Source organism: Gallus gallus, chromosome 7 (genome assembly GCF_016699485.2).
Source record: "Gallus gallus isolate bGalGal1 chromosome 7, bGalGal1.mat.broiler.GRCg7b, whole genome shotgun sequence".
NCBI lineage: Eukaryota > Metazoa > Chordata > Aves > Galliformes > Phasianidae > Gallus > Gallus gallus.
In genome coordinates, this window is record NC_052538.1 from 22,178,618 (window position 1) to 22,189,082 (window position 10,465).

Below are 10,465 nucleotides of genomic sequence, written 5' to 3' on the forward strand. Positions count from 1 at the left end.
CCCCCCTCAAAGTGCAGCAGCCCCTCCCCAAACCCTTATTCTCCCCCTGCCCCATAGAAGTCCGGGCTCTTCTCCCCCCAGACTCCCCCCCCCCCCGCCCCCCAACCAACCCTCGGGCTGCCCTCAATATCCTCCCCCCAGCCTCAGACCTGTACCCGTCTACCCGAGCTGCCCCCCCCCACCTTACAACGCTCGCAGCCGTTGGCATAGGAACGGCCCGTCCCCACCTCTTAAAGGGGCCACAACCTCACAGCAATGATTAATTTTTGGGGGAAGGTGGGGACAAAGGGGCACTCCCCGAGACACAGAAAAAGGTGGTTGAGTGGGCACAAATCCGATCCAGACTTTTATTTGGGGGGTGTAGAGGGGCATCTGGTCCTCAGTACAGCAGTACTACCTGCACAGCCCCAGCACTGTGTCCCCCATCCCAGTGTATGGGGGGTGGAGAAGGATGTGGGGGGAGCCCCAGGGCAATGCTGGGCACCCAGGCTTCCTCCTTGCCCCTCCACCCCCAAAGGGAGACACAGTAATGAGGGGAATGGGGGATTCCCTGAGCGCCGGTTGGGTCCTTGGGGGTGAATTGGGGTCTCCCATAAAGCGGGAGGAGGGAAAATAAGGAGAGCCCTTAGTGCTGTTCCTACAGCCCCAGAAGTGGGGCGGGGGGGAGGGGGGGGCAGACCCCCAGAGAAGGGATGGTGTAGGAAGGGGGGGCAGGGGGAGGGACCACCTATGAGGTGCACACATGGGGTGTGCGTATGGGGGGGGGGGGGGGTCCATCCTTGCCCTGTATCTCCCAGCAGGACTAAGGAGGAGGGGAATTCACAGCAGAAAAAAAAAATCACATAGTCCGGAAGGCCCCCACGTCCAGAGGTGGGGGGTCACGAGGTGGGGGGGGAGGGTCACTAAGTGGCCTTGTAGAGGTCCTTCCTCCTGCGCACCTCCCGCAGGACGCGGGCTCGGAAGGCATCGTGGTGCTCCCCGCTGCCCCGCTGCAGCCCCAGCGCCTCCTGCAGCTCCCGGCGGTGCGTGCGCAGGAAGGGGTTGTAGGTCCGCTCCTCGCCCAACGTCGAGGGGCACTGCGGGGCGGAGGGCAGCGCTCAGCCTCACCGTCCCCCCCCTCCCCCCTCTCCACGGTCACAAAGAGGGCCATGGCGGGGAGGGGGGGTCCTCACCGTGCTCCTCTTCTCCTGCCGCTGCTGCGTGGCCCAGAGCAGCTTCTGCTCCAGCGCGGGGTTGTCCAGCTCCAGCAGGCGGGCGAAGCTCAGGCACTCCAGTGCGTACTCGTGGCCTGGGGGCAGCGCCTCAGCATCACCCCATGGCGATGGAAAGGGGCCATTTGGGGGTTTTAGGGTAGGGGATGCTCACCCGGCCACAACAGCGTGTCCTCTCCCAAGCCCACGGCTGCATCCAGGGAGGCCAGCATGGTTTCAGGGGAGCCCTCGAACAGCCTTCCTGCAGCCAAGCACACAGCCACCATCACTGAGGGAGGGAGGTTCGATCGGGGTGTCCCCTCCTGCAGCCCTTCAGGACTCTGATGCCCAAAATTCAGGCAATGTGGGACCGCTGCACTCACCGCAGCCAGCCAGGAAGAGCAGGTCCCCAGAGAACAGGCAGGGGGGGCCCCCAAAGGGCCCTGCATCCAGCACAAAGGCCACGTGCCCCACGGTGTGGCCCGGAGTGGCCAGCGCCTCGAAAGTCAGGCAGCCCACGCTCAGCTTCTCCCTGTCCCCAACGGGGCTGTGCCGGCAGGGATGGGGGGAGGGGGGGGGGGGGGGCATGGTCACATCCTAAAATGCCCAGCACTCCCAAAACAGCCCCCACAGGTGCTGGCAAGGGGGGGAGGGTGACCCAGATAGATGGGAGGATGACTGCGGCACTTACTGGGTGAGCTCAGGGATGGCATCGACAGCGCTGCCATACACCTTGCAGGAGCCATGCTGCTGGAGCAGCGCCGCGTTCCCTCCGCTGTGGTCCCTGCAGGTGAGCAGCTCAGTGCACCCCCAGTATGGGGGGCACCCCATCTCAGCAACACTTGGAGATGAGGGGGCTCACAGCCCTTCAACCCCCAGCTGCCCCACTCCCGCAGACGCAGGCTTTGCTCTGGGATCCCCACCCCGACGGGCATCCCCAACACCCCCGATTACTGTCCAACTCTCCAGTACCCCCTTACCAGTGTTTGTGTGTACAGAGTATAGCCTCCAGCATCACCCCCTCCTCTTCGATGGCAGCCTGGCAGGACAGAAATGCAGGTGCATGTGTATGGGGGGGGAACACTCCAGTGCCAGTTCACCTCCAGCTCCCCGTGCACTGTGGGTTAAAGATTAGGGGCAGATACGCTCCCAACCCCCAGGACACCACAGTACAGCGCTGGGGGGAGGGGGAAATCCCACCTGAACAGCCAGTGGGTCGGAGGGGTCGACCACGGCTGCACGGCCAGAGTCTGTGTCGATGACCAGGTAGCTGTAGTTATTGGAGAGCACGGGGATGGGCACGATTTTCACCCCTGAAAAGGACGGACGGGCAGACGGGCAGACATGAAGGTGCGACGGGGACGAGGCTGAAACCCCCTACCCAAAATGGGGATGGAGCTCAGAACTCACCGCGGAAGCCCAGGGGTTGGGACACAGAGTGGCCGTGGGGGAAGCGCTCGCGGGCCTTCTTCACCTGCCGCTTATAGAAGAGGAAGCCGAGGCGTGTGCGGGCATACAGGCTGTACCTGGGGGGGAAGGGGGGGCACAGGGAGCCCCCACGGGGGGGTTGAACACACATCCCTCCCTCGCAGCCCCGTATAGCCATCTGGAAGACCAACATAAGACCAACAGGCGCTGGGCCCGGGGTAGTTTGAACCCCTCCTATTTATGCAGGAGGATTTCAGGGCTGGGGACAGACGCCACGAAGGACGTGAAATGCTCCAACCTCCATCTCTACCCCATCCCCATCCGCAGAGCATCTCCCAGAGCGCTACACCCCGCACCCGCCTATCCTCGTAAGGGCACGGTGGGGGATGCTGCTGGAGGAACGGAGGCGGTGGGTGGAGACCGACACCTTCGGGCCGGCACCGCTCGGCGGAGGGCAGAACAAAGGGGAGCGGCGGGGACGGCCCCGCGCCTTCAACCTTTCCGTTCCCCCCGACGGCAGCGGTTCCGGCGTTCCCCGCCCGCAGCCTCCCGCTGCTTGAGCCCCGCGGATCCCCACGCGCGCGGCCGGGAGATCCGATCCCTCCGTGCGGGGCCAACCCCCCCACGGCCCGCCAGCACTCACCCCAGGCGGAAGAGCAGCGGCCCGGCGAGTGCCATGAGCCCGGCGGCGGCGCGGCGGGCGGCGCGGCGCAGAGCCGGGCAACGGCCGAACCAGGCGGCGACCCCCAGCCCGCACGCGGCGACCCCCGCCGCCACCGCCGCCCGAGAGCGCGGCCCCGCCATGCCCCTCGCCCGCCCCCGCGGGGCCCCGCCCCCCCCCCCCGGCGGCCAATAGGGGAGCGGCGTGACTCCGGGCCGCGCCCCCTCGCCGTTCCCCCCCACTCCGCGCGCCCTCTGCCGGACGGGTTCCCCCCGTGAGACGTCACTGCCGGGGAAGGGGGACCCGCGCGAATGACGTCAGCGCCGGGGTAGGGGTCCCCCGTGGGGGCGGGAGCGCGCGTTTCTCCCCTCGCGGCCCCGCGGAGCCCGGCCCGACCGCGGCGCCGTGGGGCGTCCCCGCGTCGCCGTCGCTGCCCCGGGGGGGGGCGGCGGGACTCTCCGCTCGGTACCCCGCCCCCCCGCGCCGGACCCGCACCGGCTGCCGTGTGGCGGAGCCGCCGCACGAGGGCGCGGAGCGGAGGCCCGGGGCGGGGCAGCTGCTGTCCGTCCCTCCGGACCCGCCCCGTCCCGGCCTGGCCCGTCCCGTCCCGTCCCGTCCCGCTCCGGCCGAGCTCCAGCCCCGCGGAGCAGCGCGCAGCAGGTAAGGGGAGGCCCGACGGCTCCCAGCCCTGTCCGTGCGCGACGCTGTGGCGTGAGTGGGGCCGTGGGGAGGGTGGGAGGGCTGACACGGAGTCCTTCGGGTCCCCTCGGGTGTCCCCCAGCTCGGGCGGGGTCTCTCAGCTCTCCCAAACCACTTCCGGCCCCGTCTCCGTCCGCCCGCCCCGCCGATGCCCCCCAGCCCAACCCCACTCTGTTAACCTCCCTCCGGATCCTTCCCGGACCCCCTCCGTCCCCCTTCTCTGCTTGTTTCCCCGCCCTCACTCTTTGCCTTCCAAATCCCCCAACGTCACCCCGGCTGCCCCCCCCCTCCCCCGCCCTTGGAACCCCCCCAGCACTCCCTCTATGCCCCCTCTGCCTTCTCCGGTGCTATTTGCGACGACACAGCCCCCTAGGAGGGGGGTGGGCGTCCCAGGAGCTGGGGTGGACCCGTGTCGGGGCTGGAGGTGCTGTCCCCGAGCTGCGGGGACTCGCCGTGTTCCCATGGGATTGATCGCCGCGACGTTGGTTGCTGCCTTCCTCTGAGCTTCCCGGAGCGGGTGGGAATCTGCTTGGATGATGGGGGTTGGGCTGGGGGGAGCATCCCTGTGTTCCCCCATCCTCGTCCCCAGCGCTCTGTTCAGGGGTGCCCGTGTCCCACCTCAGCCACGGTGTCCCCACCGCTGGGTGGGAAGGGGCTGCCGGCGCGTTGCGAGGCAACCTGTGGCTTCAGCTGAACGAGGGCAAAGTCCCACCTTGCTTGGCGCAGGGACAGCAGTGGGATGGGGTTCCTGGAACGGTTGTGGGAGGGGTGTCCCACGAGGAAGCCCAGCGCTGGACAAGGATGTGTCAGTGTGGTATGGGGTGGGCACCGTAGGGCGTGAGGCCAGCTCTGTGCGTAGGGACACCTGGGTTGCAGCAGCTTGGGGACGGGAGGTGACGCGCGCTTGGCGCCCCTGGGATGGGGCGAAGAGGGCTGCAGGGCTGAGACCCTGCAAACTCGTGTCACGGGTGAGCCGAGCTGGGCAGCGAGCCTGGAGGCATAGGGGCATCCGTGCCGTGTGCCGTGCTTGGTACAAGCTGTGCCGTGCTGTACCAGGCTCTGCCAAACTGGTGCAATTTTCCATGCTCTTCTAGGAAGGCAGAGCCCTTCCAGGGCTGCTCCACCCTGGGGAAGCCCCAGGGAAAGTGGGGAGGGTCGGTACCCTGCCCTGCTAGGTGCTGCGTAGAGCACCCCATGTCCCCACTGTGTTGAGGTTGTCCGTTCCCCCCCCCCCCCCCCCCCGCCTCTGCCTGCTGTTTATCAGTGCTGAGTCACGGTACCAGGCAGAGCTGTGGGGATCGGGTGGTGACCACGGGGTCACTGAGCTGGCTGGGGTGGCCCCGTGGCCTGGCTGGTGACCATAGATTTTGGTGCCCTGTTCTGAAAGAGGAAATGGGTCACGCACTGGGGTTCTGTGCCCAGAGATGGGCTCTGCCATAAGTGCCACGGGGAGGTGACCCCATGGAGGTGACCCTTGAGGTGCATACATCCCATAGTGTGGGGCTCTGGGTGGGGGGGATGGTGGGGTTGAGCGCTGCTGGGTGCGGCTGGGACCCGTCGGGCTGGTTCCTTGTCTCTGCTGAGGTTGTGCCTGGGCATTGCTCCCGTTGGAGGCATTCACACGGGCTCGGTCTCATGGCCACGCTGAAGCCTGGGTGGGGGCTATGGGGTGCGGGGTGGGTGAGCAGGGGGTGCCAGCGGGCGCTGAGTGCTTTGGGAGAAACTGCGGAGTGTTGAAAGCGAAACTTTGGAGACCACGTGGATGGATTGTCCCCGTTGCGCCTCGGTGTCTGCCTGTCCGTCCGTCTGTCCTTTTTGGGCACCAGCATCACCATGATGGGAAACATGACGGCACGGCTGTGGGGTGGGCAACTGCCCCCGCTGGGATGGGTGGACAAATGGACGTGGAGCGCTCCCCTCGCGTGCCCCCCCCCCCCCCATCCCATCCCGTCCCACCCAGCATAGCAGTGGCACAATGCTGCAGGAAGCTCTCCGTCCAACCCACTTCCCTTGGGGCGAAGTCCTGCTCACGTCACTGCTGGTGCCGTGGGGGGGCACGGGATGAGGGTGGGGGGTTCCCTGCCAGCGCCGGGGGTGTGGGGCAGGAGCCTGGCAACAGCTCCTGGCAGCGCCATTGTTTTCCTGGCCTTGGCGCTCCTGCCTTTCTCCTCCTCCTCCGCCTCCTGCTCTGGAGGAGTCGGCCCGGCGCTGGCCCTGCTCCCAGCACGGCTGCTGGCGGCCGTTGGGGGATCTGCAAGGGGAGCTCAGCGTGGGGTCCCGGTGCCCCCACCTCTGCAGCTGTGCCCGTCCCAGGTCCCGGCACTGCGGTGGTACGTGCTGATCCGCAGCCCCGTGCCCAGCTCTGAGCCTCGGCAGCGGTTGTGGGGAGCGAAATAGAATTACTGCCCGCGGGGTGGTGGCTGGGGGGACACTGTGGTTGCCAACCCCGGTGACGGCAGGGCCGGCTGCAAAGGTCCCGTCCGCAGCGTGCCTTGAGTCAGCGCGTGGCCGTGCCCTGCCCACAGCCGCTGCCTGACGTCACACCAGGGACTCAGAACGTGGGAATGTAGGTGGCCCTGGGCTCCAAGTGACCTGGTCACCGTCCTTCCCGGCCCTCGTTAAGCAGAGGTCACTATTAAAGGGTGGCGTTTGTCCTGCATTCGATGCAGGGCACGTCGTGATGACCGTCCCCCGCGTCCCATGTTTTCCCCATCATCAGGGGATACGGGCAGGGTGACGTCCTCTGTTCTCCTCTCCAGGTGCCCAGCGGGACAGCTCGCAGCTGGCATGGCGCAGCCCAGCGCACCCCCCCCGTACGACGACAAGAACCCCCTGTACCCCCCCAGTGCCTACCCCCAGCCCTCCCACTATGGTGGAGGGTACCCACAGCCGGGGGGATACCCGGCACCTGCGGGGTATGTGGCGCCAGGGGGGTATGGGACACCAGGAGGGTACCCGCAGCCGGGGATGGCCATGCCCACCATGCCCGTGCGTTTTGGTAAGCTGGGGAGCTTTGTTTTGAGGTGGGGGCATGGGTGCTGGGGGGCTCCCAGACTCTCCGTTCTGGGGAGGTTGTCCTGGTGTGCTGTCACTTGGGGTGAGCTGTGGTGTCCTTCCCTGGCAGGTGACACCTACGGAGGTGATGGCATGGGACATAGCTCCCCCATCCAGTCGGCCGACTGGGATGACAGGAAAGTACGGCACAGCTTTATCCGCAAGGTGAGTCTGGGGTGTCAGGGCATCCTTCATCGGGGGGGGGGGGCACGGCTTGGTGGCAGCAGGCTGAGTGCTGACTGCCTGCCGTCACCTCCCACAGGTCTACGCCATCATCTCGGTGCAGCTGCTGGTGACGGTGGGGATCATCGCGATGTTCACCTTTGTGTGAGTGAGGTGGTGATGGGGGTAGGGGGGGGCTCACCCCGGGGTCTGGGGGGAGCATTTTGGTGCTGGGCGTGGGGGAGTGCGTGCCGACCTCACACCTATCCCTGCCACCCCACAGCTCACCTGTGCGCTCCTTTGTCCAGAGGAATATTGCTGTCTACTACTCCTCATAGTGAGTATGGGGTCCCTGTCACCCTCTGGGTGAGTGTCACTCCCCCCACTGCCACTGAGTCCCTTGGGCTGAGCTCTCTGTCTCTCTGCAGCGCTGTCTTCCTGGTGACCTACTTGGTGCTGGTCTGCTGCCAGGGCCCCCGGTGAGTGCTGGGGACATGGAGAGGGGGAGGGGGGCATAGTTGTCTGGGGGTCCCCTGGTCTGCCAGGGATGGGGACAGTCTGCAAAGGTATGGTGCCACCCAAACCCAGGGACCCCACCTGGGTAGTCCCTGTGGAGGATGAGACAGGGGCTTGGGGACACGAGGACATGGGCACTATTACCCTCTCACTGCTCCTCCCCTCTCTCATCCCCAGGAGACGCTTCCCGTGGAACCTCATCCTGCTGAGCATCTTTGTGAGTAGGGGGCCATGGGTTCGGGGCTGGGGGGTGACAGCAGGGACGTGTCCCACAGAAGGGACGGTCCCTGCTGAAGAGGCCTGTGGGACTGGCAATCGATCTGCCCCTGCTTTGCCATCACTGACTCAGCCCTTCTATCCTGCAGACCTTGGCCATGAGCTTCATGACGGGGACCATTGCCAGGTACCCAGTGGGGCTCTGGGAGGGTTGGGGTCCCTGTTCCTGGCTACGCCTGTGGTGACATTGCTGTCTACTCTGCCCTCAGCATGTACCAGACTAAAGCTGTCCTCATCGCCATGCTCATCACTGCCATCGTGGCCATCATCGTCACCATCTTCTGCTTCCAGACCAAGGTGAGGAGGGGGTGTGCCCTGGGGTGGGGATGGAGACATGGGAGTGCCCTCCTGTGACACTTCTCCCCCCAACCCTCCCCAGGTTGATTTTACATCATGTACGGGGCTCTTCTGCGTGCTGGGCATCGTGGTCATGGTGACAGGGATCGTCACAGTCATTGTCCTCTCCTTCAAATATGTGAGTAGGGGGCTGCAGGGGGCTGCTTTCCCCCGAGGACAGAGGGTGGAATGGCTCATGTCCCCGTGTTTCCTCCCCATGCAGGTCCCTTGGCTCCACATGCTGTATGCAGCCATCGGGGCTATCGCCTTCACCCTGGTGAGTGGTGCTCCCCCTCCTTGCCCCGTGCTGAGAGGCTTCTGGGGGGATGCGGGGCTCTCCCACCTGACCCCCCCATGTCTCTGCCCCCAGTTCCTGGCCTACGACACACAGTTGGTGCTGGGCAACAGGAAGAACACGCTGAGCCCTGAGGAGTACATCTATGGAGCTCTCACCATCTACACTGACATTGTCTACATCTTCACTTTCCTCCTGCAGATAGTGGGCCGAGACTGAGCCCCTGCCTTGGGATCCCTTACCCCCTCCTCAGAACGCTTCTTGCTCTCTCCTCCCATTGGCCAAGCTGCTCCTCTCCCAGCCCCCCCAGCCACCAGCCAGGCTCCTGGTGTCCCCAGTTGGGGTACTGTTGGCTGTGGGGCCTGCAGCCCCTCTGCCACCCCGCCGTCCCCATGAGGCCACCCACTGCCCCAGGGCTCCAAGGGGCTGGGACCAGGTGTGACGCTGGGGCTGCCCTTGTGGGGGGGATGGGCAGAGGTGCTCCCAGCATGGGGGGTGCTCTCCTCGCTTGTAAATAGACCTTGAAGCTGGTGCCTGTGTACAGTTCTGCCTGGTGTCCTTGGCGCTTCAGCACCCGTCGACTGTGGCCTGCCAGGGGGGAAGGGTTCCCTGCGTCCCACACTTGGGCCCTGGGGCTCTCTGACCCAGGGGGATCGCCGGCAGCCAGCGGGACAGTGCTGGGCTCTGCCTGGGGCCCAGGTTCCGTTCAGTGCCTTAAACACAGCCTTGGCCTTGCCCTGGGTACAGCTGGGCTTGGCAGGCCTCAGACCCTATCGGTCCCGCTGCAGGCCTGGCCTTGGGCCACGCTCAATTGTTACACACGCTCAATAAAACACTTTAATTTTCCACCTGGCCCCAGAGTGCTTCAGGCAGGGCCCTGGGCTGGGAGCGGGCGGAGGCGTCCCTGGTGGGTCCCTGCGGTGCCGGTGGGGTCCCGGCTATGCGTCCCGGCGGTACCGCTCCGTCTCGTAGTCGCCCACGTTGGCTCCCAGCATCTTGCGGCGGATGTGGAGCTGCTCCAGGCGGTTCTTGTCCACCTCTCTCTTCACCAGGAGGAAGAGGATGATGGCGCTGGGCAGCCCGATGGCCCTGGGGACAGGTAGCGGACAGGGCCGCGTCACCCCGTGGCCCTTGGTGCTGAGCCTCTCACCCCCGAGCGCGTGCCTCCCCACTCACCAGGCCACCCCCACCGGCTTCATGGGGTTCTTGCCCTTCTTCCGCGTGGGGATGTACTCCACCCCCTCGGGGAGCTGCCCCGCCGGCTCTCGTGGCCTCGGTGGCACGGGTGGCCCCGCAGGCCGGTGGCAGCTCTGTCGTCCCTGAGCCCCCCGCCCGGCCGCTGCCAGGAACCCTGTAGGGAGAGACGACTCAGGGGGGGGGGCCAAGGAGGACCCTGCTGCCCCCACCCTGCCCCGACCCCAACTCCAACCCCGACCCCTGCCCAGCCCAGGGGGCGTGGCCAAAAGATGGGCGGGGTCAACCGGAAGGGGGCGCAGTTTAGCCGAGATGGAGGTGGCTTCAGGTGCCGCTCTCGTGCGCCGGGTGCAGCCGAGGCTCTGCGGCCTGTAGGGCACTGTAGGCCGCGGAGAGTCGCGGCGTGGCACACCCGACCCGCTGCCCGCCCCCTGCCCGCCTTTACCGCGCAGTCCGCCGAGCGCCGCCGCCATGCTGGGCCTTGCCGGGCTCCCGCGGCCCCGCTGCATGCCGGGAGGCGTGGTCCGCCGTGCTGGAGCTGCCGGCGGATGGCGCCGCAGGGAAGGAATAAAAAACTGCATTTCCCAGAGTGCGCCGCGCGGTGCGGAAACCTCTCGTCGTGTTGGAGGAAGGGGCGGGGCGTAGGTGAAGACG

General features: G+C 66.4%; 2 protein-coding genes across 9 annotated transcripts; one reads left to right on the top strand and one right to left on the bottom strand.

Moving 5' to 3' along the window:
- Positions 1-333: 333 nt before the first annotated feature.
- Positions 334-10,297, bottom strand: PNKD (paroxysmal nonkinesigenic dyskinesia). Of its 3 annotated transcripts, XM_040703873.2 has the most exons (12): positions 10,257-10,297; positions 9,794-9,968; positions 9,598-9,706; positions 7,034-7,041; positions 2,601-2,716; positions 2,391-2,503; positions 2,171-2,229; positions 1,882-1,974; positions 1,574-1,737; positions 1,366-1,452; positions 1,173-1,288; positions 334-1,076 (listed from the first exon to the last, which is right to left on the bottom strand). In XM_040703873.2, the coding sequence occupies exons 1-12, from the start codon at positions 10,282-10,284 to the stop codon at positions 903-905; spliced, it is 1,242 nt and encodes a 413-aa protein (XP_040559807.2). In that variant the 5' UTR covers positions 10,285-10,297; the 3' UTR covers positions 334-902. The 3 variants fall into 3 exon arrangements, with proteins under 3 accessions (XP_040559807.2, XP_046800073.1, XP_004942937.3); XM_046944117.1 differs by lacking the exons at positions 7,034-7,041; positions 9,598-9,706; positions 9,794-9,968; positions 10,257-10,297 and adding an exon at positions 4,431-4,680 and having other exon boundaries at positions 1,882-2,001; XM_004942880.5 differs by lacking the exons at positions 7,034-7,041; positions 9,598-9,706; positions 9,794-9,968; positions 10,257-10,297 and adding an exon at positions 3,262-3,446.
- TMBIM1 (transmembrane BAX inhibitor motif containing 1) lies at positions 3,520-9,463 on the top strand. Of its 6 annotated transcripts, none has more exons than XM_046944115.1 (12): positions 3,520-3,607; positions 6,738-6,976; positions 7,103-7,197; positions 7,295-7,359; positions 7,478-7,531; positions 7,623-7,673; positions 7,888-7,927; positions 8,076-8,113; positions 8,196-8,283; positions 8,366-8,461; positions 8,546-8,599; positions 8,693-9,463. In XM_046944115.1, exons 1-12 carry the CDS (start codon positions 3,591-3,593, stop codon positions 8,834-8,836), a joined length of 981 nt encoding a protein of 326 aa, XP_046800071.1. In that variant the 5' UTR covers positions 3,520-3,590; the 3' UTR covers positions 8,837-9,463. The 6 variants fall into 6 exon arrangements, with proteins under 6 accessions (XP_046800071.1, XP_040559808.1, XP_015145546.1 ...); XM_040703874.2 differs by lacking the exon at positions 3,520-3,607 and adding an exon at positions 3,847-3,990; XM_015290060.4 differs by lacking the exon at positions 3,520-3,607 and adding an exon at positions 3,847-3,939.
- Positions 10,298-10,465: the final 168 nt, after the last annotated feature.

Excerpts from the sequence above, each read along its gene's own strand:
- TMBIM1 (XM_046944114.1), top strand. The coding sequence starts at position 6,040 with ATGAGGGTGGGGGGTTCCCTGCCAGCGCCGGGGGTGTGGGGCAGGAGC. Across the intron at positions 8,284-8,365 it reads TCTTCTGCTTCCAGACCAAG|GTTGATTTTACATCATGTAC; the intron begins GTGAGGAGGGGG and ends AACCCTCCCCAG. Across the intron at positions 8,462-8,545 it reads TTGTCCTCTCCTTCAAATAT|GTCCCTTGGCTCCACATGCT; the intron begins GTGAGTAGGGGG and ends CTCCCCATGCAG.
- PNKD (XM_040703873.2), bottom strand. The coding sequence starts at position 10,284 with ATGGCGGCGGCGCTCGGCGGACTGCGCG. Across the intron at positions 9,707-9,793 it reads AAGCCGGTGGGGGTGGCCTG|GGCCATCGGGCTGCCCAGCG; the intron begins GTGAGTGGGGAG and ends ACCTGTCCCCAG. Across the intron at positions 2,504-2,600 it reads CCAACCCCTGGGCTTCCGCG|GGGTGAAAATCGTGCCCATC; the intron begins GTGAGTTCTGAG and ends CGTCCTTTTCAG.